At 42.8% G+C, this 27500-nt stretch overlaps 2 protein-coding genes across 3 annotated transcripts in view; one reads left to right on the top strand and one right to left on the bottom strand.

Moving 5' to 3' along the window:
* Nucleotides 1–2075: 2075 nt before the first annotated feature.
* LOC143290269 (uncharacterized) lies at nucleotides 2076–11979 on the top strand. Its single transcript, XM_076599609.1, has 5 exons — nucleotides 2076–2178; nucleotides 6198–6369; nucleotides 7385–7605; nucleotides 10900–10959; nucleotides 11537–11979. The coding sequence occupies exons 1-5, from the start codon at nucleotides 2082–2084 to the stop codon at nucleotides 11740–11742; spliced, it is 756 nt and encodes a 251-aa protein (XP_076455724.1). The 5' UTR covers nucleotides 2076–2081; the 3' UTR covers nucleotides 11743–11979.
* Nucleotides 11980–16481: 4502 nt separating this feature from the next.
* LOC143290570 (uncharacterized) overlaps nucleotides 16482–27500 on the bottom strand; it is a 77568-nt gene continuing 66549 nt past the window's right edge. For both annotated transcript variants that reach the window (XM_076600137.1, XM_076600136.1), the window contains exons 46-50: nucleotides 27286–27384; nucleotides 26640–26784; nucleotides 23357–23455; nucleotides 21047–21169; nucleotides 16482–19702 (exon numbers count right to left, since the gene is read on the bottom strand). In XM_076600137.1, coding sequence (XP_076456252.1) covers nucleotides 19315–19702; nucleotides 21047–21169; nucleotides 23357–23455; nucleotides 26640–26784; nucleotides 27286–27384 — 854 coding nt within the window. In that variant the 3' untranslated portion in view covers nucleotides 16482–19314. The remainder of the gene's footprint in view (nucleotides 19703–21046; nucleotides 21170–23356; nucleotides 23456–26639; nucleotides 26785–27285; nucleotides 27385–27500) is intronic.

A 27500-nucleotide genomic window follows, 5' to 3' on the forward strand; every position in this document is an offset into this window, starting at 1 on the left:
CCTTCCCTCCCTCCCTCTCTCTCCTTCCCTCCTCTATTTCCCTCCCCCCTCTTCCCCCTCTCCCTCCCTCCCTCTCTCTCCTTCCCTCCTCTATTTCCCTCCCTCGCCTCTCTCCCTCCCCTCTCTCCCTCCCTCTCCTTCCCTCCTCTCTTTCCCTCCCCCCTCTTCCCCCTCTCCCTCCCTCCCTCTCTCTCCTTCCCTCCTCTATTTCCCTCCCTCGCCTCTCTCCCTCCCCTCTCTCCCTCCCTCAATATCCCTCCCTCCCTCTCTCTCTTTCCCTCCCTCCCCTCTCCCCCTCCCTCTAACCCTTCCTCTCTCTCTCCCCGCCTCCCTCCACCTCCCTCTCTCTTCCTTCCTCCCCAATCTCCCCCCCCCTTCTATCTTCATCCCCCATCTCCCTCCCTCACTGCCTCTCACTCCCCCCCTCCTTCCCTCATTACCTCCGTCCCTCTCTCTTCCTCCCCCCTCTCTCTTCCTCCCCCCCCTTTCTCTCCCCCCCCCCTTTTCTCTTTCTCCCCACCCCTTTCTCTTTCTCCCCCTCCCCTTCTTTCTCCCTCCCGCCCTCCCCCCTCTCTCACTTTCTCTCTCCCTCTCTCTCATGTCTCATTCTGTGTGATATCTTCGTGAAAAATCTACCCCAAAGAAATATTATATATATATATAAAAGGAAAAGCAGTCTCACGGTTATTAGTATTGTTTCTTTTCGCACACTTTCTAATCGACTGATTGTGTTAAACAGCAGCGAAACAGCAGCGAAACATTAACAATCTTGACATGCACTTTGAAGCGTTTAAGAATTTGTCATGTTTCACGTCCCGCGAAGAAAACTAACCATTCAACAATGAAAACTAAAATCAACCTTTTGGAACGAATAAAACACCATACAGGTGTGTTCCACATAATAGTGTGTGAAGAGATGTGTTAAGGCGATGGAGCGCCAACAAAATATTTGGCTGGCTGGCTGGCTGGCTGGTCAGTGGAAAGTACTTACACAGACTGTTCCACAAATCAACAAAATCCGCCGACCGCGGCAGTCCTGACTCTTTTCATTCCCTTGCTAGCAGTGTGACAGCAAGAATCGACATTTCTTCAGAGTGTGTGTGTATCTGCGTGTGCGTTTATTCTTATTTTGTTTCGTTTTATTTTATTTTATTATATTTTTTTACGTAGACTCAAACGGAAGTGTGCGAACTGGTCTTTTTAACGTTATCACCAATGTTTTAAACTTGAATTTAGATTTGAAGTGGATTGAGCAAGACTGAACTGAGTAAGACGCGGACTGAGTGAGCAGGGCGTGAACTGAGTGAGCATGACGTGGACTGAGTGAGCAAGACGTGGACTGAGTGAGCAAGACGTGGACTGAGTAATCAAGACGTGGACTGAATGTGCAAGACGTGGAGTGAGTGAGCAAGACGTGGACCGAGTGAGCAAGACGTGGACTGAGTGAGCAAGACGTGAACTGAGTGAGCAAGACGTGAACTGAGTAAGCAAGACGTGGACTGAGTAAGCAAGACGTGGACTGAATGTGCAAGACGTGGAGTGAGTGAGCAAGACGTGGACTGAGTGAGCAAGACGTGGACTGAGTGAGCAAGACGCAGACTGAATGTGCAAGACGTGAAATGAGTAAGACATGGACTGAGCAAGACGTGGATTGAGTGAGCAAGACGTGGACTGAGTAAGACGTGTGAGATTGAAACCAGCTGGGTTTTTATTTCTATTTTTATAACGCTGCTTCAGTCGACCATTTAACATTGATTTGGGTTCTCTTTAAAACTGGTTTTAAGGACTTATAGACGCGGTAGTGAGAAAACAGCTTTCAGGTGTGAATGTGTTTGTGATTAGCACGCACGCACGCACACAAACACAGACAAACAGACAGATAGATAGACAGACAGACAGACACACACGCACACACACACACACACACGTTAAGACAAGAAGGTATTGTACAACATATATATATATATATATAGAGAGAGAGAGAGAGAGAGAGAGAGAGAGAGAGACACGCACCCCCCCCCCCCCCCACACACACACAGAGTTAGATAAACAGTCTGATAATTATACAGACACACAGATATATGACAGAGAACACAACACAAGCTGAATGTTACTTCAACAGTTGGCTCCGCATCCCAGAGGAAATGTTCTACCGTTCTTGCTTCGTTCTTTTTGTCGGTAAGTGTCTCCATACTCGGTCCTCCCTCCCCTCCCCTCCCCCTCTCTCTTTCTCTCTCTCCATCTCTTTCTCCTCTCGCCCCCACTATCACTGAAGCGACTGTATATGCATGTGTGCGAGGAGGGAGGGTTGGGGGGAGGAGGGGGGGGGAGAGAAAGAAAGAAAGAAAGAGAGAAACAGAGATAGAGACAGAAACAGAGAGATTATGTCCATCATTGTTGTTGTTTTTTTCTTCTTAAACTAGATCCTGGTTTTATTCATTGGCATTAAGATTTTCGCCTTCTGGGAAAAGAACATTACATTAATTCAGTGTCACTGGTGACTGATCACAGTCTGTTTCGTTGGGACACAGTTAAAACTAATCGGCATGAGTCAAACACAACGTTTGAAAATATGAACGACAAAGTTTCTTTCTTTCTTTAATCTAAAAAAACAATATTTGTCAGTTGGTTAGTTAGTTAGTTACTTTACATTTCTATCGTTTGTTTCTCGTAGCCCAGTCGGCAAGGCAGGGCTACGTCAGAGATGAAAAGCGGAAAATTTGTATCAGTCCTATGGAACATAAAAACAAAAACAAAACAAATACGAACAAGAGAGGCAAGGCCTTCAAGACTCACTTGTGGCAAATTAAGTCCCCTACCATTAATTACAGAGTAATTTCCCTTTTTTACTATCTGCACCAAAACGTTTGCAAAAATAAATAAAACTTCCATGCTTAGCAAAAGAAGTGCCTGTTTGAACAAAAAATGATAATAATGACTGCTCTTGTTGTGTCAGAATATCAAATCAAAGTGCCAAGTTTAGAGAATACAAAAAAATATAAATATAACAGTAAATGCAGTTTGCATATAATTAGGCTTCATTTAAAAACAAAATTTTGTGCCCATCCCAGAGGTGCAATATTGTTTTAAACAAGATGACTGAAAAGAACTGAATTTTTCCTATTTTTATGCCTAATTTGGTGTCAGCTGACAAAGTATTTGCAGAGAAAATGTCAATGTTAAAGTTTACCATGGACACACACATACACACACATACACACACACACAGAGACAACCGAACACCGGGTTAAAATATAGACTCACTTTGTTTACACAAGTGAGTCAAAGAAAAATCACCTGGAAAAGAAAATATTATCAGACATATGTACAACCATATCCAGGTACGTATACCTGAGACATGTCTGTCTTATCTGCTCTCTCTCTTCTTCTCTTTCCGTTATACATCCAACATCGACTTGCCGATGACGCTGTTGTGGTTGATAAATGCTGGTTATTTTCGTGTCTCCCACCGAACACTGACATCAATTACAGGATCTTTAACGTGCGTATTTGATCTTCTGCGCGCGTATACACACGAAGGGTTTCAGGCACTAGTAGACCTGCATATGTGAATTTCTTTATGTTGACCTGGAAAATCTCCATCCTTTACCCACCAGCGCCGTTACCGAGATTCGAAGCCGGTGTAACGTCCCAAATTGCTGTCACAGCACTGCATTGGAGGGGCACAGGCAAACAGCAAACAGCGGGACGACAAAAAAAAAAAAAAAAAAAAAAAAGAAAAAAAAAAGAAAAAAAAGAAAAAAAAAGCAATAATAACACAATGTGACCATAGCTCATCACTCTGACCACTACCGTCACATCATGCATATTTTAGCAAAGTATTATGAGCGGGCGTGTGCTGATTATCTGGTTGCAGTTTTCCGCAATTTATCTTTATTCTTATCTTATCTGTCTATTATAATCAATGTGCAGTATAGTAGGCTATGTTTATAATTATATTCAAATAATGTTTCTTAATTCTTTCTGTTTTTACATTAAGAATACTAGTTATTACCTGCAGTGTGTGGATGTATGTATGAAACGGTGTATGTGATATTTTTTACATTTGTATCTTCGTAATATTCGTAAAAGCTGTTGTTGACTTTTACAGTTATGGTCCCCATGTTGTTTACTTGTCTATGTTGTGATAATGCACCTGACCAAATTTCTCCAGTTGGAGATAATAAAGTTATTCTTATCTTATCTTATCTTAAGCTGAAAACATTCGCGTTTCCGTCGCCTTCATATTTCATTTCTTTTTTTCATTTTTTTTTTCAATGTCTTCATACAAACCTTTGGGCCCAAGGCTCTGAAGATCTGATCACACCATTGGGTTTATGTTCAGGTCAGGCATATGCTTCTTGTTTTTGAAGCAGATGTGGTGTAGCGCATATGAATCAGTCCGCACGCTTTGACACATAGGATCAAGGCACCAGCCAGTCGGCGTATGTTTCTGTTGACCTGTGAGATGGGGAAAAAACACGAAGTAGCTGGGCGCAATAGCCGAGTGGTTTAGGTGTTGGACTTTCAAACTGAGGGTCCCGGGTTCGAATCACGGTGACGGCGCCTGGTGGGTAAAGGGTGGAGATTTTTCCTATCTCCCAGGTCAACATATGTGCAGACCTGCTAGTGCCTGAACCCCCTTCGTGTGTATACGCACGCAGAAGATCAAATACGCACGTTAAAGATCCTGTAACCCATGTCAGTGTTCGGTGGGTTATGGAGACACGAAAATACCCAGCATGCATGAACCACGACAAAGTCATCGGCAAGTCGATGTTGGTCGTGTAACGGAAAGAAGAAGAAAGAAGATCCTTGATGGATACGAAGCTCGGTGTTTTGCGCAGATCCCGACGAAAATGTCATTGAACGACATCGGTAATCGTTACATACGATGATTTTGGTGGGAGTTCGTCGGTAAACAAAACAAAACAAACAACAACAACAAAGAAATGATAGTGCGAGTTCGTTTGTAAATTTGGTGGGGGATATGTTGGTAAATTTGGTGGGGGATATGTTGGTAAGTTTGGTGGGGGATATGTTGGTAAATTTGGTGGTGGATATGTTGGTAAATTTAGTGGATATGTTGGTAGTAGTAGTAGTAGTAGTAGCAGCAGCAGCAGTGGTGGTAGTAGTTTTACTATTACTATCATCATCATCAACATCATCATCAGTATCATCATTAGTGCCAACACGTATTGGTTGGCTTTCATTTCGAACGATCATTATCATCATTATCACTATCATCATCATTATCATTCTTCTTCTTAGTGTCATTATTGTTAGTGCCAACACGTAATGGTTTGGGTTTGGTTTCATCTCGAGCCACCAACCATCAACCCCCCACACCCACACCACCCTACCAAACCAAACCCACACTTTCTCCCGTCGATACCTATTGTTGAAGAAGACAAGAATGACTGCAGGATTCTTCAAAAACAAAAAAACTAAAGTTATAAAAACACACACTCTTAAAAAAAAAAAAGGCAGAAGGGCCCAGGCGCTAGACGTCAGTGACTCTGATGTTCAATCCACTCGGCTGTGCGGTCCCCAAGCGGTCAATGACGCGGCTCTCCATGTACTTTCTGTACGTGCTGTCACTGGGGTTCTGCCACACAGCTGAGATTCTTGCATGGGTGAAGCTGTGGTGTCGGCCAGTAAAATGCTGGCCGATAGGATTGTTGTAGCCTAGCTTCATCGACCTCAGGTGTTCGGAGAAACGTTCGCCCAGAGAACGGTAGGTTTCCCCCACATACAGTTTGGAGCAGAGGGTGCAGGACAGAATGTATACAATGTCAGTCTAGCGCCTGGGCCCTTCTGCCTTGATCTCTCTGTCCTTTTTCTTTCTTTACCTCCTATCCCTCTTTCTAGAAGCAAAATATAGGTGTATGCATTTTTTTTAAGAGTGTGTGTGTGTGTGTGTGTGTGTGTGTGCATGTATGTGTGTGTGAGTACGTATGGCACTGAATGGTGATCAGCAAGTGTTTAGTGTGCATGGCCCATCAAAACAGAAAGTAGTGAGATGTCATCACCCTTTCCTCACATAGGCTTTCCTATTCACACTGTCCTCTTCTCATCACTTGACAACGGGCCTATGGTCCGAAACGTCGTTTCAAAACAAAGAGGATTCAACTACCACCCAAAAGGTTTTTATAACTTTTGTTTTTTGTTTTTGATACCTGTTGTTGTTTTTCCAGTCCTGGTGGTGGTCGGCAGGAGTGACGCCCTGCACCTCTTCTTTCCCGAGCGGGTCACGTTTGACCAGGCGCTGGGCAGGTGTCGTTCCTTTGGCATGACTCTGCTGGAGGTCTACAGTCAGGGGGAACTGACAGTCTGGCTATCCGTCCGCTTGCAGCTCCTGGCCCTGCTGTGAGTGTAGTGTGTTGGTTGATGATTCCTTGGAGGAGTGGGGGGAGGGGAGGGAAGGGGTTGGGGGCGGGGGAATGGGGCAGTTGTGGTGTGTGGAGCATCCCCTTGTCGTTCGGTCGTGAGATTGGTTTGCATGTCCCTCGTGTGTGGTGAGTTGCTGTGGATCTCACGTGGTGAGCTGTGTGGATCTCCTGTGGTGAGCTGTGGAGCCTCGTGGTGAGTAATTTTGATATGATCCCTTGTGGTGAATGTTAAAGCCCTTGTGGGTGAGTTGTGGATCTTTGTGGGTGAGTTGTGGAGCTCCTGTGTGGTGAGTTTTGATAGGATCCCTTATGGTGAGTGCTAAATCCCTTGTGGTGAGTTGTGGATCCTTGTGGTGCTCCCGTGGTGAGTTTTGTTTGGATCCCTTGTGGTGAGTGCTAAATCCCTTGTGGTGAGTTGTGGATCCTTGTGGTGAGTTTTGTTTGGATCCCTTGTGGTGAGTTGTGGATCTCCTATGGTGAGCTGTTCATCTCTGTAGTGAGTTGTGTGGATTTCCTGTGGTGAGTTCTGTTTGGATCCTTGTGGTGAGTTGTGGATACCCAGTGGTGAGTTTGATTTGGATCCCTTGTGGCGAGTGTGTCATGGATCTCTGTAGTGAGCTGTGGATCCCTGTGGTGAGTTGTGGATCTTTGTGGTGAATGCTGGATCTTGGTGGTGAGTGAAGTAGAGCTGATCTCTCTCTTTATCACTCTTCTACCCACCTGCCAATCTGTGCGTGCGTGCGTGCTTGCGTGTGTGTGTGTGTGTGTGTGTGTGTGTGTGTGTGTGTGTGTGTGTGTGTGTGTGTGTGTTCCATTATATGTGTGTTATTGCAACTGATATAGATTAGCAAGGAAAGACTGGAAGATTTACGCCCTGCCTAAAATCTTAATCCTTGAATAAAAACGTTTTGAGTTATGAGTTCTCTCTCTCTTTCCTTCTTCTCTCCCTCTCTTTCACTCATCCACTCTCTCTTTTTTTTCTTTTCCACCAGTTCACTAAACCACACAGAGACATGGCTGGGACTAGAACATGATGGAAGCGAGTATGGGAACCCCAAGAATTACAAATGGCTCGATACCGGTACAGTCACGTTCCTCAGTTGGGAAGGCAACGAACCCAACGAACTGCCGGAAGACGCCTGTGTCCGCATCGCTACAAACAAGTTCAGGACCACGCGATGCTCCTGGGAGAGGTGTCACACCGTTTGTCAAGGTGGGCAGAGTCATTCTGGTTACAGGATATTTTAACCACGCGATGTTCCCAGAACAGGTGTCACACCGTTTGTCAAGGTGGGCAGTCATTCTGGTTACGGCATACTTCTTCTTCTTCTGCGTTCACTCGTATGCACACGAGTGGGCTTTTACGTGTATGACCGTTTTTACCCCGCCATGTAGGCAGCCATACTCCGTTTTCGGGGGTGTGCATGCTGGGTATGTTCTTGTTTCCATAACCCACCGAACGCTGACATGGATTACAGGATCTTTAACGTGCGTATTTGATCTTCTGCTTGCATATACACACGAAGGGGGTTCAGGCACTAGCAGGTCTGCACATATGTTGACCTGGGAGATCGTAAAAATCTCCACCCTTTACCCACCAGGCGCCGTCACCGTGATTCGAACCCAGGACCCTCAGATTGACAGTCCAACGCTTTAACCACTCGGCTATTGCGCCCGTCGTTACGGCATACGTACAGAGTACTTTAACCACGCGATCTAGAACAGGTGTCACACCGTTTGTCAAGGTGGACGTTTTGCAGTCATTATCAGTCGTTTCACTTGTTAGATTAACGACTTCTCTTTTACGAAGTCCATCAAGTAATTTATCTGTAATTGTGTTTAGATATTTGATTCAAACTTTACCAGGTCACCCCATCCCCCCACCCTCCCGAAGTCCCCCTCCCCCATCCCTACCCCGCGACTCACCGTTCATCCCCCTCCTTTGCCAAACGATAATACACAAATGTATACATTAACACTCTAACAAAATGACTTCAACCACCGATATATGTGACGGGACATTTAACAAAATTCCTCCTCATCCTCCTTGTCAAGATGGGCAGTGAGTCATTCTGGTTACGGCATACGTACAGAATACACAGAATACAGATTACACAATACTTTATCATTAACTAAGTATCTGTATTAGTATCAGTAGCCCAAGAAGGCGTCACTGCGTTCGGACAAATCCATATACGCTACACCACATCTGCCAAGCAGATGCCTGACCATCAGTGTAACCCAACGCGCTTAGTCAGGCCTTGAGTGAGAAAAAGACGAAAAAGAAGCAGGAAAAAAAGAAGTAAATGAATATCTGAATTTGAAAAAAACAAAAACAACAAAAACAAAAAAAAACACCACCCCAAAACAACGAATAAAGATAAAGATAATAATAATAATAATACTAAGAAGAAGAAGGAGAAGAAGAAGAAGAAGAAGACAATAATGATAATAAATAAACAAATAGGCAAATAAATTTAAAACAAACAGACACACATACACACACACATGCATAACAGATATGCAACAAATATGCAGTTTCACAGATATGAAAGCACAAACAAATACACAAACACGTACACGAGCCCCAACACACACACACACACACACACACACACACACACACACACACACACACCATCTCCCAAATTACCCTGTACCCCACCTCCCTCCCTCCCCACCACATTCCTAAGCTACGTATCGCAGCTTCCACGGCATACACACACACACACACACGCGCGCGCGCGCACGCGCAGTCTTTCAACATCAAAAGACACACAGTGCTTTAGATACCAACAACCTTGGGCAAACCATGCATACAGTCAATAATCACGTGGCTGTGCAGTTTTCTGTAAATGAACTGCAGTCGAAAAAGACATGCATGCAAAAGGAACTAGAATCCAAGAAAAAATTTTTTATGTGCCTGCCTAATTCTTGAGTGGCAACGGAAAATTCAGAAACACTACACCACATCTGCTTTTAAAAAAAGAAAAAAGAAAAAAAGTAGATTTTAATTCATCATGTACTGTATTAAAAAAAAAAAAAAATGTTTCCAGTCGAAGAAACGTAGCTGCTAAAATACAAGACAAAGATGCTAAAATGCTTAAAATAGAAACAAAGAGTGCCTCTCAAATCTTTTACTGATTTTGGGGAAAACGGCACGTAAGAATCTTTGGTGTAATCTCTTGAACTGTTTGTTCAGTTGACTGATTGATGTGATTTCCAATTTTATTTTCATATTATGTTCATTTAGTTGTTGTTTTTCAATGGAATAAAATAAACCCTGTCAAATGACCATGGTGTTAAGCTTCGTCATTCACTTGCATGGTGTACACGGGAGGTCCTTAGTTAATAATTGATGAGCGTGAAAGAATTTTGTAAGAATGTTGTGAGATCGAACAGTGGCCTATCAGGTAATCAGAACCTTAAAAAAAAATTTAAAAAAACCAAACCCCACTTAATCATTCTGGGACGTACCATATCTTTCCCTTTCCTTTCTCTTTCATCCTGTCTTTCTTTGTGTTATTGTCACGGAAGTTTTCTTGTCGGTCTTGTGTAAGGTGCACGCGATGCACGTGATTTTTGCTTTGTCATCTTTACCAGGTAATACTTTCCAGATTCCAATCAGAAAAGCAACACGCAAACACACACACACACGATCGCACTCTCGCTGCGACTGTGCACATACGATCTCTCTCTCCCTCTCTGTCACACACACACACACACACATGGTCACACTCTCGCTGCCACTGTGCTTACGCACGCTCTCTCTCTCTATCACACACATCCACACACACACTGGCCGTTTGACATTGACATTAATTCACACACACGCGCGCGCGCACGCACACACACTGACATTAATTGACATTCTGTAGACATTAACTTTAATTGGCACTCTGTCCCTGCGACTACCATGTTCCAACAGCGCAGCGGTCACGTGCAACCAGCTGGCTATTCATCAACAAGAACAAAACCACATGTTTTTCACCAGCACTGGATTTGTCCATTGCGCATATGCTTTTGGCGCAGTGCTTTTCATTGGTGTGTGTGTGTGTGTGTGTGTGTGTGTGTGTGTGTGTGTGTGTGTGTGTTGTCTCTGGGTATATTCTGTACAATACTCTTGGAACGGAGCCGAAATAGGTATAAACAGACTGTGTGCTTCTCTGTTTCAACAAGGAGAGGGAGTGATAGATGTCCTTGCCGGAATCTTCAACAAAATGTAATGTGGCAAACTGGAGAATTGTTAACAACGTGGACAAAGTCTCTCATTATTACTTTACCCAAGAAAGGCAATTTAGAACTGCCAGAATTCCCTCTTGTCTGTCAGTCGCCTTTTTCTTCTGCCTGGTGTCCCAGTGACTCTTCAAAGAGAAGAAGAAGAGGAAGTAGAAGAAGAAGAAGACGACGATTTTTATTGAAACGGTTACTGATTACTTAACAGAATACACCCACAACACGACGTTTACTCAGACTGACACTATAAAAATGCTTACTTTTTTTTCAGAGTTGTCTGGGAAGAAAACAAACATGACAGCTTTCCAGAGAATTTCTTACAAGAATATCGGTAAGCTGAGATGCACAACACACACACACACACACGCATACACACATGCATACACAAACACAATCTCATGAACAAATACACACATGCATCCACTGCCACCCCCCTCCACCATGGCCTCTCCCCCATCTCCCAACAAAACGCCAACATCCAACAAATACTGCAAAAAGCGCCTTGAGTGGTGTGAAAGTACTATCTAAATCAAAATATATTAGCATTATTATTGTTGTTGTCATCATTATTGTTGTAATTTCTGCTGTTGTTGTATTGTACTGCTCTCGTCACAACAGATTTCTCTGTGTGAAAATCGGGCTGTTGTCCCTAGGGAGAGCGCGTCGCTACACTGAGAGCGCCACCCATAAAAGAAACAAGAAAACAAAAACAAAAATCCCCAAAACACTTGCCTGTTAGCGTTTTTGTTTTTCCTAACCCAAGAGGATTTTTCCTGCAACATTTTGCCGTGGCTGTCAATGTGATTATTATAATTATATTCATGATGATGATGGTGATGATGATGATCATGTTGATGACGATGATGATGATGACGATTTAAGTGACGCTGTTGTACCCGCCCTTCCAGCTCAGCTACCCCACCACGTGTTGCGCCGGGTACCCATGACCTCCCCAGGCATGTGGCTCCTGGGTGCCAGCCCTGACACCAGCGCCCATTTCCCTGCCTGCATCCTCTTCTGTCACACCCTGAGGGACTGTGCCACCAGGATCAATCTCCACGACAGCTGCCAGCTCAAATCCGCGGTCGATCTCGTTCCCATTCACAACCCTTAGAACTCCAGCCTTTAAAGTCCCGTTTATGGTCAACTGATTTCTGTTCAAAACCTCCTAAACTCCAACCTGTGAAGTCTAATTTTTTATGGTCAACTGATTTCTAATCAAGACCTCCAAAACTCCAGACTGTAAAGTCCTATTTATGGTCAACTGATTTCTGATCAAGATCTCCAAAACTCCAGACTGTAAAGTCCTATTTATGGTCAACTGATTTCTGATAAAGACCTCCAAAACTCCAGCCTGTAAAGTCCTGTTTATGGTCAACTGATTTCTGATAAAGACCTCCAAAACTCCAGCCTGTAAAGTCCTATTTATGGTCAACTGATTTCTGATAAAGACCTCCAAAACTCCAGCCTTTAAAGTCCTGTTTATGGTCAACTGATTTCTGATAAAGACCTCCAAAACTCCAGCCTGTAAAGTCCTGTTTATGGTCAACTGATTTCTGATAAAGACCTCCTAAACTCCAGCCTTTAAAGTCCTGTTTATGGTCAACTGATTTCTGATAAAGACCTCCTAAACTCCAATCTGTAAAGTCCTGTTTATGGTCAACTGATTTCTGATCATGACCTCCAAAACTCCAGTCTTAAAGTCCTGTTTATGGTCAACTGATTTCTGATAAAGACCTCCAAAACTCCAGTCTGTAAAGTCCTGTTTATGGTCAACTGATTTCTGATAAAGACCTCCTAAACTCCAGTCTGTAAAGTCCTGTTTATGGTCAACTGATTTCTGATAAAGACCTCCTAAACTCCAGTCTGTAAAGTCCTGTTTATGGTCAACTGATTTCTGTTCGACCTCTTGATCACCACCCTGTGAAATCCTATTTATGATCAATTGATTTATGTTCAAGACTTCCTAAACTCCTGCCTGCTAAGTCCTATTTATGGTCAACTGATTTCTGTTCAAGACCTATCTGCAGCCTTTTAAGTCCTTTCAATTTCATGGTCAACTGATTTTGTCTTATGTTGGATTCAAACATATATTTAAGGTGTACGTTGACAAAATTTCGATTTGGAATCTCATTCATAGCAGTACGTATTTAAAAAGTGCAATATAAAGGCAATGAACAATTTATTATGTAGAAATGCCACTGAAGCAAGTTCACATCACACTCTGTTGTCCTGCCTTTGATGATCTTAGAATTCCTAACAACCCCTAATGACTTTACCTTTGATTTCTTGCACGTGATGAACAATTCTGGTATATTTTTTTTCAAGCATTCACAAGAAAACAAAATTATCAGCTCACGACTAATGACGTAGTATTACCGTCATATTGTGTTATGTAGATAATCACCGCATATGTGTTGTCCAATTTGACATTCATGGTCTCATGTTTAGATGCTACATGCTTATTTTCTTCCCATTTCAAAACATATTTTTTTGTTAACACCCCTTCATATAGGACTTTGATCTTCATGACTAGATCTGTACTCTGATTCTTTCTTTCTCTGCCTGTCCTCTCCCAATTTTGTCACTATTTTATAGTTTGTGTTTGCAGTTGTCGTATCCCATTATGACCGTCAGAATAGCAGAGGACTGCTGTCCCGACTATCTGGGCTAGAATTCAATGACAGTAGAAAGTGTCTTGCCCAAGTTACAGCCCAACTCTCTCAGCCAAGAGGGCTTTAGGACAGTCGGCGATGGGATGGTTCCCAAAGGACAGCTCGCCTCCAAGGCTGCAGCACTAACAGCCAGTGCAATCTTGCCTCCTAGTTGTAGTCATAATGAATTTCCATTCCAGTGGAGAAACCATTGATCATACAGCTCTCACTTTGCTGTTGAATCAACTGTAAGATGATGTCAATCTCTGACAAAGGCCAAGCGTTTTGCATGTGTACCATTTCTCTGATACATGAATGCAACAAACGGCTACTTAAAGTTACACTGGTTTTATCCGCTGACTTCGTCAGAAGTGCCGAACAGGGGCCGTATTCAAGAGACCATCGTGCCTGTGGGTAAATGTGTACCTGCGGGTAATCTGCCTGAGGCAAGGCAAACTGCCCGAGGGTAACCAATATCCGGTATCAGGAACACAAGAGCCTACTCGCGGGTCTTCAAAGCCGAAGGCAATTTACCCTTACGACCTGCCATGGCTAACTGCCCACGAAGCAGAGGTAAATATGGCACATTCTTTTGCAGCATTGTTTTTGTTGAAGGAAAACAAGCATGTTTTGCGGATAGCACGTGTTTTGTGAACTCTGTTGACAATGCTCTAAGCTGTGGCGGTGAGAAGTAAAACTGAGGGCATGTGCAGAAGGGAATCACTGGGTATTTAGACACTGGATTTGGTGCCTGAACGCACTGCACGTATCTTGTATACAAACATAATTTAACCTTCACATTAAACTGTGCTCACGGGTCCCTACCATGTCAAAGGTAACTTGCTTGAAGACAAAATGAATTTTGTCTTAATTCGGCCCCTGATTGGCCACCAGTGAAGCTCACGTGCTCCTCAGCACCAATCGAAGTTACAGTGAGTTTCGAGGCGTAATAAAACTCTGAGTAAGAGTAATCAGTTTTAATCTATCAGCCTTTGACCCAGTGTGCCGTATTCTTTCTATGCTTATGTAGTTATGCATTTATTTATGTAGTTATTTCTCTCCATCACACACACGCACACACATATGCATGCACGCACGCACGCATACACACACATTCCCATTCTATTATATAAGTAAATATATATATATATATATATATATATACACATACACAAATACTGTGTAACTGCATCATAATAGCTGCATCAGACTGGTTTCACGCAACCCTGGTAACATGTAAACGAATAAATGCCTTGAGGAAGGAAAAAGAACATTCCGAAAATTTGAAATACATGATGTGTTTGTTTTCCTTCTTCTCTCTCTCTGTATATAAATATATATATATATATATATATATACACACACACACACACACTCCCACACACATATACACACTGCAAACGCACACTGCATACACACTCATTGCACACACACACACACACACACACACACAGAGTAACATTACTTTATGTTCATATTGCATGTGTTGGTGTATGTTTTCCCTTTAAAGTTTTACACATCAATTCTGGGCACGTTTTCAGTAGTGTAGACAGTAAAGTGAAAAATAAAGATTCTTTTCCTTGTCCTTTATTATTTCATGTTTTTTGTGTACTTGTTCATAGACCTATCTATCTAATGTCACTGCTCCTGTTTACATCTTTGCAATGACTTCTGCCTTGTAATCTAAAAAAACAAAGAACCCAACTAATCAATCCAACAAATACCCCCTCCCCCTCCACACACACACCCTAGTCTTCTTGTGAACGGGACACAATTCAAACATTTCTGTACCAGAACAAACACATCCATCTGTGAAACAAGCAGTCGGTGGAATAGGTTGGATATTCTCCATGACGTATCTGACTTATGCAAAACAAGGGGAATATAATCAAACAGAAAGCAAGAAAATAAAACATATAAAGTACGAAATATATAATTTATTCAACTTCAAGTTTCGTAGTCCGTTCTATCTGGACATCACAGCATGTCAAAAAATAACAACAACAAAAAAAGAGAATAAAACAACAAAAAACAAAAGAAAACATACACACAAAAAACAACACCACCATTAACCTATATTCACCTGAAGGTTAACTTTCCTTTTCAGTTCTAATGAAAATTTGTCAGAATTGTACAGCCGACTGCCTTCATTATCAGACAAAACATAAACATGCACCACTGACGACAAAATCAACAAAAAACAAGAGAGGCAAGGCCTTCAAGACTCACTTGTGTCTGAGAGTAAAACACACAAGTTTCTTTATGTATTGAGTATAATTTCAAAATGTAATGTTTAAGATGAGAAAGATCAGTTTAAAGCAAATTAAGTCCCCTAGCAGTAATTACAGAGTAATTTCCCTTATTTACTATCTGCACCAAAACGTTTGCAAAATAAATAAAACTTCCATGTTTAGCAAAAGAAGTTCCTGTTTGAACAACAACAAAAAAATAATGACTGCTCTTATTGTTGGGTCAGAATATCAGATCAAAGTGCCAAGTTTAGATAATACAAAAAATATAAATATAACAGTAAATGCAGTTTGCATATAATTAGGCTTCATTATTTATTTTTTTTGTGCCCATCCCAGAGGTGCAATATTGTTTTGAACAAGATGACTGGAAAGAACTGAATTTTTCCTATTTTTATGCCTAATTTGGTGTCAACTGACAAAGTATTTGCAGAGAAAATGTCAATGTTTAAGTTTACCACGGACACACAGACAACCGAACACCGGGTTAAAACATAGACTCACTTTGTTTATACAAGTGAGTCAACAAAAAACGTCACAGAACCTGAAAGGGACTTGAGAAGGGAGATGGAGAGAGCTGAAACCTGGGTGGGATGAGAGGTGTGCGAACAATGACATCATTTTGCATTGCCGCCTTCGAAACTACGTCATTTTTCTATGACGTTACCTTATAATATGAAAGTACCGAGACATGACAGAATAGAATAGTTAGAGCTGAGTTGAGGTGTCCAGAATAGTTAGAGCTGAGTTGAGGTGCCCAGAATAGTTAGAGCTGAGTTGAGGTGGCCAGAATAGTTAGAGCTGAGTTGAGGTGCCCAGAATAGTTAGAGCTGAGTTGAGGTGGCCAGAATAGTTAGAGCTGAGTTGAGGTGTCCAGAATAGTTAGAGCTGAGTTGAGGTGCCCAGAATAGTTAGAGCTGAGTTGAGGTGTCCAGTTCGTTTGGTAGCTCCCTTAAACCCAGTTCGTGTTTTAAATTTCGCAAATTTGAGCGCCCAGTCTTGTTTCCGCTGGTAGCCTACTTACGATTCCACAGACAGTCACACCAACGGGATTAGGGTATACCCATTGACCTTTCCCGACCGGTCAGATACCAGTTCACATGTGGACGGGGTGAGGAAAATCGGAGTGAAGCACCTTTCCTCTAGGACGCAACACCAAGTAGTGACGGGGCCTTGAACTCTACCACCTGATCCAGAAACCCAACGCCAAACCGACTAGCAAATTAACCAACATGTATTGAACACACACACACATACACACAAACCATGGGACCTGTGCCAACCAAACATCATCGTCAGAAAACAAAAAGACTCCATTGGGTAACCCAGCATCACCATTGAACTCATTTAAGTAAACTTGTGACATCAACGTATACTGAAAAAAAAGAAGCTTTTTCTACAGTACAATTACGCTAAATAAGCGGCATCCGTATGTCTCCTGCAACAATGTATTTGCACCTGTTGATGTTGGGGATGAACATCGTTCTCTGAAGGCTAGACAGTCCGAGCAAGGAGAGGTAGTCTCTCCTTTCCTGACACCTGGACATCGTAGAATCTTGATGACTGTTACGGTCTTCACTTTGCAGCAGAAAAGAGGCCTCAGACGCTTAATTCAACACGCCGGTTTGTCTTGCAAGCGTTCACTGGATCGGGATGTGCGTAAGTGCGCGCGCGTGTGTCTACATCTTGTGTGGAGCGGGTGTGGGTTTGTGGGATGGAGTTGGAACGGGATGATCCATGTGCGTGCGGGTGTAATTGTGTGTGTGTTTTTTTGTTTTTTTTAGTATGCACGCATCACTGCATTTTTTTTTTTTTTTATTGTAAAAGCCCAGGGCTTTTGTATCATTAGATTGGGCGTACCAAGATTTTAATGTCCTTTTATTATTTCTATTTGTATTTCTTTTTATCACAACAGATTTCTCTGTGTGAAATTCGCGCTGCTCTCCCCAGGGAGAGCGCGTCACTACACTACAGCGCCACCCATTTTTTGTGTGTATTTTTTCCTGCGTGCAGTTTTGTTTGTTTTTCCTATCGAAGTGGATTTTTCTACAGAATTTTGCCAGGAACAACCCTTTTGTTGCCCTGGGTTCTTTTACGAGCGCTAAGTGCATGCTGCACACAGGACCTCGGTTTATCGTCTCATCCGAATGACTAGCGTCCAGACCACTACTCAAGGTCTAGTGGAGGGGGAGAAAATATCGGCAGCTAAGCCGTGATTCGAACCAGCGCGCTCAGATTCCCTCGCTTCCTAGGCGGACGCGTTACCTCTAGGCCATCACTCCATATTATATTTATCATTATCATTATATGACGATAGAAACTGCTCAACGGTCACCAGTCCAAATCAGCTTCACGGACCTAACTCACTAGCAAGCTAGAGGCAAGAGAGTGGCGACGGAGGAAGTGGAAGAAGAAAATACGGGAATTCAAATGAATGAGTGCAGATAAAGCCCATTCCGAACTTTACAAATCAACGAACCAATTTCTACCGAAACAACTTGGCAATACAAGAACTCTACAGATACATTCATCACTGTCACTGATCACTGTCAGTTGTTGACAATGACGTGCTGCTTGTTTACACAAGGAGAAGGGTTGAAAAGAAAGGTGTGCAGCTTGTTCACACAAGGAGAAGGGTTAAAAAAAATAAAAATAAGGAGACGAGGGAATTAGTGGAAGAAGAAGATGGGAAAAGAAGAGAAGAAAAAGAAGCACAAGTGTTCCGTGTTGGACAAACTTTCCTCACAGTAAAAAGCAACCCCAAGTCCAGTGCAATACAGAAGAAGTACCTTCGACACCAAAAAATATTAAAAACCATGATATCGTTAACAAATCGTTGAATACTAGAACACACACGCACAGCCAACAGTTCAAAACAGGAAAGCGATTGTAAAAAGACAAACACACACATACAAACTCTGGCAAAGCTTAAGGCACCTGCCATTCCACGATATGTCACTTCCAGATTCAACAGAAAACCAGCAAAGTATTTGGTAATAAGAACAACAACTTCAATAAATACACAGAAAATTTTAGTAAGTACTACTGTTCAATGAAGAGCTAGTGGCCAACTCAACGTTTCTATCACACTCCTTGGGCACAGGAGACTAGCAATCGTAATATTAGCAACACTATTGATTATGATTTATATTGCTATTCATATTCTAATTATCATCATCATCATTAAAAAGTTGTTTTTTCAGCCCTTCCTAGATTCAACAGTCACCTTCCTGTGCTTATTACTTTTTCCGAGGCTTCTAAGTCATCACCCTACTCATCTCTGGCGTTATCAGTCAACCGTCTTGGGTCCTCGGTAGGAGAAGCAAGCATTTTTCTGTAGATATTTGCCCTGAGGTGTGGAAAGAAAAGCTACATAACAGTTTAAGGCTCCAGCACAAACTCGTCTGAATAGTTATTGCTGTCAAGAACATTTCCACGTAGGAAAGGCTTCAGATATTGGGACAGTTTTTAATACTGAAAGCAGTACTACTACTACTACAACAACTACTACTACTATTAATTGTTTAAGTCGTTGGCTGATAAAGAATTTGAATCTGGAAAACATATATTAATACTGATAATAACAAAGAAACGAAAGCAGCACCGCAAATGTCTTACATATTGTTACTAAACCAATCGTTTTATATAAATCGGCACAGCCAAAAGACTACGCTCGAACGATAGGCATGTTTATCGAGGAATACACAACGTAATGTATCAACTAAAATCGAGGTAAAAAATAAACAAAACAACCCACAAAAACAAAAAACACTACCTTACAAACTACAACTGAACCAATCCACAAAGAGCCAGACACACAAGAAGAAGAAACACCAGCGCAAAGTCGCTTTGAGCGGAAATCCGTCTTGCAGAAGAAGAGTTGGATTTTTTATCTGCCCGGGGCGTCTCGGCCACTGATTGGACGCTGTTGCTCGCAGTGGTCTCCCCGGATTTCTGTACCGCGTACTGCCTGCGTGAAGCTTTGGGGACTTCCCCTTCACCCGGGCAGGCCCACGCCCATCCGAGTCGTTCGTGCTGGTTCTGGCGCTGCAGCCAGTGCCACAGGGGGCGGAAGTAGTCCAGAATGGGCCCGGCGTCCAGCTTCCGGTACCCCGTCATCTCCTCCAGAACGTCCGGCCATGGCTGGGAGGCTCCTTTGCTCAGCACCGACCTGAACAGAGCCAGCCCGCGGGAGACTCGTGTGAATAAACGATTGGGAAGGAGGTGGAGGAGGATTGGGAAAACCCGATTTTTGTTGGGGGGTGGGTGGGGGGGGGGGACACAAGAATAGAAATGGGAGAATCCATTTATTTATTCATTTTTAAAAATATTTATTTATCTATTTATTAATTCTTTTCTTTTTCTTTTTTTTGGTGGGGGGAAGTAGATAGTGGTCCCAATTTTTGTTGTTGAACATAACCAGTCCTGAAATGAGAAACGGGAAAGCCCTTAAAACAACAACAACAACAACAAAAAAACAAAAACAACTAAACATGTCGTTTGATCAAGTTCCACATATTTCGAATACATCTTTGTGGAAAGACACTTTAAATCCGTGGGATCGGAAACTCTGGATCTGGATAAATACGTTGCTGAAGCCAAGGATTGACTTTTACTGCATATATGAGACACTCCACAGTAGGCTTAATCGCCAGTCTTTGGAGGTTCCGACTGTGACAACAGAATTAAAAAGGGTGTGCCGGTTCTTTTCAGACTGGTGACCAGCCCACTCAGGCTTTGATGTCGGCCTTATGAATGCAAGAGTGATTCACTCATGCTTACGGACATATAGATCGATACAAGCGGACACAAAGCGACAGATCAATTCAATTCAGTTCAATGCAGTTCCGTTTGCCTTCAAAGCCCAGCTCGAGTACACTCTTCCGTAACTAATACAGACATCCACAGGCAAAAAACAACAACAAACAAACAAAGAAAAAAACCCCCACCTGAACTGGTTAGGTATATTTATTACATATGAATGATTTAAATAATTCACACATTTACGGGAAAACAAACTTGAACAAGTCGTTATATATGAATAATATAACGAATTCAGACATACACAGAAAAACAACAAAAAACCTTGAAATGGTTGATATATTTGAAAAATTCTAACTAATTCAGAAATAAATTGGGAAAACTGGAACTTCTTGTTACATATAACTCATGTAACCAAAGTCCTTCACAAAGGGCTGAGATGTAAATGACTTCACATAAACAGTAAAAAAGAATTTGCAAATGGTTTCTATTTTTCATTTGATACGGATACTTATAAAGCGACTATCCTCGGTCAGACACCAAGCTCTAAGCGCTTTACAAAATCGGGGGTCATTTTGCACAACAGGCTGCCTACCTGGGTAGAGCCGACTGACGGCTGTCACTGGGTGCTCATCATTCGTTTCCTGCGCCATTGAATCAGATTTCAGGCACGCACACATACACACTCGGACAGACGAATCTATCTATGAATGATGTAACAAATACATTCACACGACACACAGGGGTTGCTTACCTGAGCAGCTTCCCGGCAGCTTCAGACTGGAAGATGTCACACCTGTGCAAGGGCCCCGTGTGGCCCGCAGCTTTACACAGTCCCTGGTGGAACTGGAACCGCAGCACGTACGCTGCGAAGTACCTGTCACACAGCACCCAGTCCCGGGTAACAGGGAAAACATTGTCACATACACAACCCATCCATGACAGCAACAACGACAGCAGTGGCAGCAACAACACCACCACCAACACCACACCTACCACCACCAAGAAGAAGAAGAAGAAGAGGAAAAAGAAGAAGAAAAAGAATTATAAAACATTTATATAGCGCTGAAAAAAAGAATAATAATGACAGTAGTAATACATTTGTGTAGCGCTTTAAAACCTCTCGAATGGACATACTATTGCATGTCAGTCAGACACAATTATAGCACATAAGAACATACTCACACACACAAACACACGCACACACAATGCACGCACGCACGCACACACACACACACACACACAGACAGACACTGACAAACACACAAGCACACACAGACTATTTTTCTTCATCTTACCATCATCAATATCACTATTATTATCAAATCACACTGAAGTTTCATACAGTTGTTGGTGCTGTTATCATCATGACTGATGTTGTTTTATTGCTGCTATGGTGATAGTCATCAGTTTGTAAAATTCAAAAGTCCCATCATCATTTTTTGGAAATCAAGTCGGAATATGACATGTCTTTGCAGTGAGTCAAGCAAGTCGTAAAATTTGACATGTCACATCCGTAATGAAAACGTAACAAGTCTGTCCATCCAGCGGAATCAAAGTCTTGATAACAAAAAATCGACATACATGATATACGACAAAACTGAAATCGAGTATGAAAGTTTAACATGTCTCACAGCCACTCCAGGTACGAGATAACTCGTACCATGATTACCTCCCCTGTGGACCACTATTTCAATTTCGTTCGTTCTTGCTTCGTACAGTTGGCATTCTAAACTGAACCGATTACGAATTCTGGAAGCATGAAAACGAATCTTCGTTTGACCGATTAAATCAACAATTTTCCATCGGTTTTCGCCGTTTTAGTGCACTACACTGGGTTTTTTTTTCTGCAGTGGTCTCATGTAGTGCTGGTTCAGGAGAGTTATAGCGGGCATGTAGCTGTGGTGTAGAATGAGTTAACTGTTTAAGAATCAGCATCAGAAAATTCAACTTGTCACAAGGCGATAATGAACGAGCAAGAGACCAAAATAGTGCGTTGATTAGCGCCGCTGAGACTGCGTGTAAGAAAGTATGATTTGAGACTGATGATACCAATACCTGTCCTGCATACAACACAAATCATGTATGTATGATAGTCAGTCGTTTCCGACTAACACCATCAGAACAGCATGGGAGGCGACTGCTGTCCGAACTATCTGGACTAGAATTTGATTATAGTAGCGAGTATCTTGCCCAAGTTACATCCCCACTTTCTCGGCCAATAGGGTTTTAGAACAGTCGACGTTGGGATGGTTCCCAAAGGACAACTAGCCCCCAAGCCCGTAGCACTAAGAGCCAGTGCAATCTTGCCTCTTAGTTTTTGAGAGTCAAAATCCTTCACAAAGGGCTAAGATGCAAATGACTTCCCATTACAATGGAGCTTATGTCAATCTGTGCTATAACTCAGTACGGCCAGTCCTCTCTTCTCTTCTACACAGACCCCTCGGATGTCCAGTGGGTGTCTGAATGACCCAACCTTTAGCTTCCGTCGAATTGTGGTATTCTTTGTCAACATTCACCTCTTCAGTATAAGAGCCTTCCGCTTGCACTATTTTGATGATGGTAATTGGGGTGAAACGCTGTTAACGTCGTCTCTTTCGCCGTTCGTGTGGAAAGAGATAAACAACATATTCATATACTGCTTGTATCGGAGACACCGGTGATACTTCTACGTGTCCTGCACATGACATGATCATATACTGCTTATGTCAGAGAAACTGATGATACCAATACGTGTCCTGCATATAATATAATCATATACTGTTTCATGTTGGACAGAAAGAGAGAGAGAGAGAGAGAGAGAGAGAGAGAGAGAGAGAGAGAGAGAGAGAGAGAGAGAGAGAGAGAGAGAGAGATGCCACGCTTTGGACTAGATATAAAAAAAACCACTTAAAAGCAAATAACACCTTACCTCACCTGACCTGTCAGTGAACGGGTGATTTTGTTTGCTCTGTCTTGTGCTGTTCGTGTCAACCTGTCTGTTCGTCAGTCTGTACGTTAGTCTGTGCGTAACCCATGTCTGGGTCTAGTCTCGTTTTGGATTGGCTTTCGATGTGGGACTGACTTCATGTAGGGGACATTGGCTGGAATGTGGAACTTGGCACCCGGGTCAAAGTCATCCGCGGATCTCGGGGCAGGTGGGGACACCCCCTGGTACCGACACCTGAAGCCGCACAGCACCAGTCAGTTTCAAGCGAGCGAACTCATGCATTTATGCTACACATCATCTGCCGAAAAAAAAAGAAAAAAAAAAGAGGGGTGGGGGGCGGGGGTTGAGAGGGAAGCAGACACATGACCTTCACATAAACTCAAAACGTCAGGTCAGGCTTTGAGGCCTGTGGATTATGATATGCAAGGTGTATGGATTATGTAAATGTGTTATGAATAATAATTATATTAGGCACAAGAATCAAGATCATGAATGACACACGTGGCACAAGGATAATAATGACAATGATAATAATGATGATAATAATAATAATAATAATCCACAAAACGCCTTTGCAGGTAAAACATGATCAGTTACGCTATACGATGTAAACACCGACGTTTTGAACACTAAAATAAAGAATAAAAAGGATTATGAATAATACGCGAGGAGCATGGTAAAATAAATCGTACACAATCGGCATATCGTTCATGAAATAATTATGAATTATTTACGAGGAATATTGAAAATGAATAATATATTCCAGGTACCAGAATACTGAATATTTTATACATGAGGCATATGAATAACGAATGCCACACGAGGCTTGTGGGCAAATCAAGATACACAAGACATGTGGACAACGAATGATATACGAGCCATATTGATGATTGTCACACCACCCATACAGATAATGAATACCAAACGAGGCACATGGTTAACAAATGCCATGGGAGACATATGAATAAGAACACACACACACACACACACACACACACACACACACACACAACACGCACACACACAATACACTACAGTTAATTTACGATTTTTTGTTAGCTTATCTAAAGGCTTAATGGCTAATTACCTGTAAGTATTCTGGCATTTGACTCTTAGCTGTTTTTACTAGTTGATTTTATGGTTAATAATTTGTTTTCAATTCCCAAATGTCTTCCATTCTTAAGTTGTATTTCTTGTCACATTTGTAATTGTATACAGTTCGTACACGTTCCCATATACATTAACACACACACACTGCACACTTATTTCCCGTCTAAAATCAATTTAGTGAACAGACGTTAAATCAATTACCAACCAACACACTACAGAAAAAAACGCACAAAGAAACAAACATACACAATCAAACAACCACTCCCCACCCCGCACAGCACAGACAGTAAGCACACACACAATGATGATGATCTTAGAAATGCACCTGGAGAAATATCATCACTTAAAGTAGAAAGACGTAAAATTGACGACTACACAAACACGAACACAACATACAGAAGAAGCAGTGTCACGACCCCCCTAGGGAAGAGGTCGAGAACTATTTTAAAACCTAACACCCAACCCAGTTCACCCGACAACACAAACACAGAATACAGATATTTCCCTTCCACACAAAATTTATTCTGTTCCGCTCTGTCTGTCCCACTCACGCAACCTTACACACACAGCCTATACATGCGAAATAAACAAAAACTACATAACTACCATAACTACAAAACAAAAAAGAACACGAAACGAACAGAAGTCGCATACAAAACTACCGATTATCTCAAATGCAATCAATAGCAATTTTCCACACACACTCAAGGAGAAGACAAATCACCCCTAAACCAGGACTGGTACACAGATGTTCGTGCTTTAGTCTTTGGCGGATTCAGGAAGTTTTCTTCTAAAAAAAAAACAAACAAAAAACCCGACTGACACACGGCCCAGACAAACTTCGGCGGGTCCGACCCAAGGCACAAGCCCCCGGTCAAACGGCCTAGGTGCCAGGACTCGGCATACAGTGCCAAGCAATGGACCAGGCTGCAAGTCAAAAGGCCCGGAACACAGGACACCAGTCACAGGGCAGGAAGGGGCGAAGACCCAGGACAGCAGTCACAGGGCAGGAGGGGACGAAGACCCAGGACAGCAGTCACAGGGCAGGAGGGGACGAACACCCAGGACAGCAGTCACAGGGCAGGAGGGGACGAACACCCAGGACAGCAGTCACAGGGCAGGAGGGGACGAACACCCAGGACAGCAGTCACAGGGCAGGAAGGGGCGAAGACCCAGGACAGCAGTCACAGGGCAGGAAGGGGCGAAGACCCAGGACAGCAGTCACAGGGCAGGAAGGGGCGAAGATCTGGGTCACCAGACGAAAGGCCCGGGACACACAGCACACAGCGAGAGCTGGAACATTACGGAATGTTCCCCCCGTACTGAGCAATACTAATTCTAACGATATAATTAACAAAACCAAATGTACAGCACATTCAAAATGAAAAACTGGAATATAATTCCATTGACAAGACGAATTATAGGAGTAATATTCGGCACTCGCGCACTCTACACCAAACATACAGGGGCAACGCCCAGTTTTACACAACAGTGAACTAAGGTAAAATTGTATCATTTTAAAACTTAATAACAATAAAATTGGCAAAAATATTAGCCGACACAAGAAAAAGTACATATTCACTCAGTGGTAGCACACAAGTAATTAACGAAATAGATTGTGTCAAAACCTAACGTACAGCTCTCTTTCTTGTCGAACATCTACGTCTTTACATACATCCCTGACAGAAATACAACCAAGCTAAGTAGACAAGTGGCTTCTTACCTGCCACAGGTGGCGTACACTAACGACCACCACAAAGACACGACGACGACGAAGACAGACGAAGAAACACAGAAGTGGCTCCCATGGAGGACAGCCGGCCCTCACTTCGTATGGTGCCTAGATGTCGGGGTAGCTACCCCACCAACAACAGGAACGACCCGTACACTACGGCAGTCGGGCTGCAAAAGCCTCGAATATTGTTGCTGCCCAACAATATTTCATATTCGCTCAGGTGAGCGAGTAATATGCATGCACGTGGTTCGTGCGCAACTCGAGACTTCTACCCGAACTGAAGGATGGGAGAAGGAGGGAAAGTGAAAGAAGAGGGTGGAAAAAAACGAAGCCGGGCCACACGCCCTTACTGTCGTCACAAGTTGTGACATAAAGAAAGAACGAAACACACACAAACACACACACACACACACACACACGCAGCAGCACAGACCATAAGACTACACGAGCACGAACGTAACATACAGAAGAAGGAGTACAAAAAAAAAGAAAAAAGAAAGAAGCACACACACACACACACATACACACACACACACACACACACACACACACACACACACACACAGCACAGACCGTAAGCGCCACCACTTGTCATTGTAGTGTGGAGGCGTGGTGTCCCCAGAGAACACGGACCACCTCCACTGGTCAATCAGATAGCCGAACGGCAGAAAGGCGATCTTCTGCAGGGCCATCTTCAGCAGGAAGTTGATCTCATCCACTGAACATAAGACAGCACGACAGTGTGAAGCAGAAGAAGAAGAAGAAGCAGAAGAAGAAGGCACAAAGGGAGACACACACACAGCAGAATTTTGCCAGAGGACAACACTCTCGTTGCCGTGGGTTTTTTTTCGGTGCGCCAACGAGTGCTGCACACACGGGACCTCGGTTTATCGTCTCAATTGAATGACTAGACTCTCATGTCAATTTTCCAGTCAAATTTAGGAGAAAGGGCGAAAGCGGGATTCGAACCCAGACCCTCACGGACTCTGTACTGGCAGATGAGCGTCTTATCCACTCCGCCACCTTTCTCACCTACAAAACAAAACAAAGCTTAGGAAAGCAAAACAAAACACTACAATATAAAACACTTTATACAACATAACAACACAGCACAGCAGAGCATAGCACAGCACAACAAAACACAACGCAACACAATACAAGACAAGACAAGACAACGTAATACAACACAATACCATGAAGAACACCACAATCTGCTCACAGTAATTGTCTTCGCCCTCAGACAGCAGGTTAAGTTTTCGAAGATGGTCTGGAGTGGAGGCAGACAGTACGATGGTATCGCCAATGGCTTCATGAAAACCTGCCGAAAAATCATAGCATAGATTAGCATAACTCAACATAGCATAAAATCTGTAGAAAAATTTGTAGTGTGCATTAGCACGGCATAGCGTTAGAATAGCGTAACTTAGCATAGCA

This window comes from Babylonia areolata, chromosome 15 (genome assembly GCF_041734735.1).
Source record: "Babylonia areolata isolate BAREFJ2019XMU chromosome 15, ASM4173473v1, whole genome shotgun sequence".
NCBI lineage: Eukaryota > Metazoa > Mollusca > Gastropoda > Neogastropoda > Buccinidae > Babylonia > Babylonia areolata.

Bases quoted from the DNA above. Each gene is read 5' to 3' on its own strand.
- LOC143290269 (XM_076599609.1), top strand. From the start codon at position 2,082: ATGACAGAGAACACAACACAAGCTGAATGTTACTTCAACAGTTGGCTC. The intron at 7,606-10,899 runs GTGGGCAGAGTC...CTTTTTTTTCAG, and splicing joins GTGTCACACCGTTTGTCAAG to AGTTGTCTGGGAAGAAAACA. The intron at 10,960-11,536 runs GTAAGCTGAGAT...CCGCCCTTCCAG, and splicing joins AATTTCTTACAAGAATATCG to CTCAGCTACCCCACCACGTG.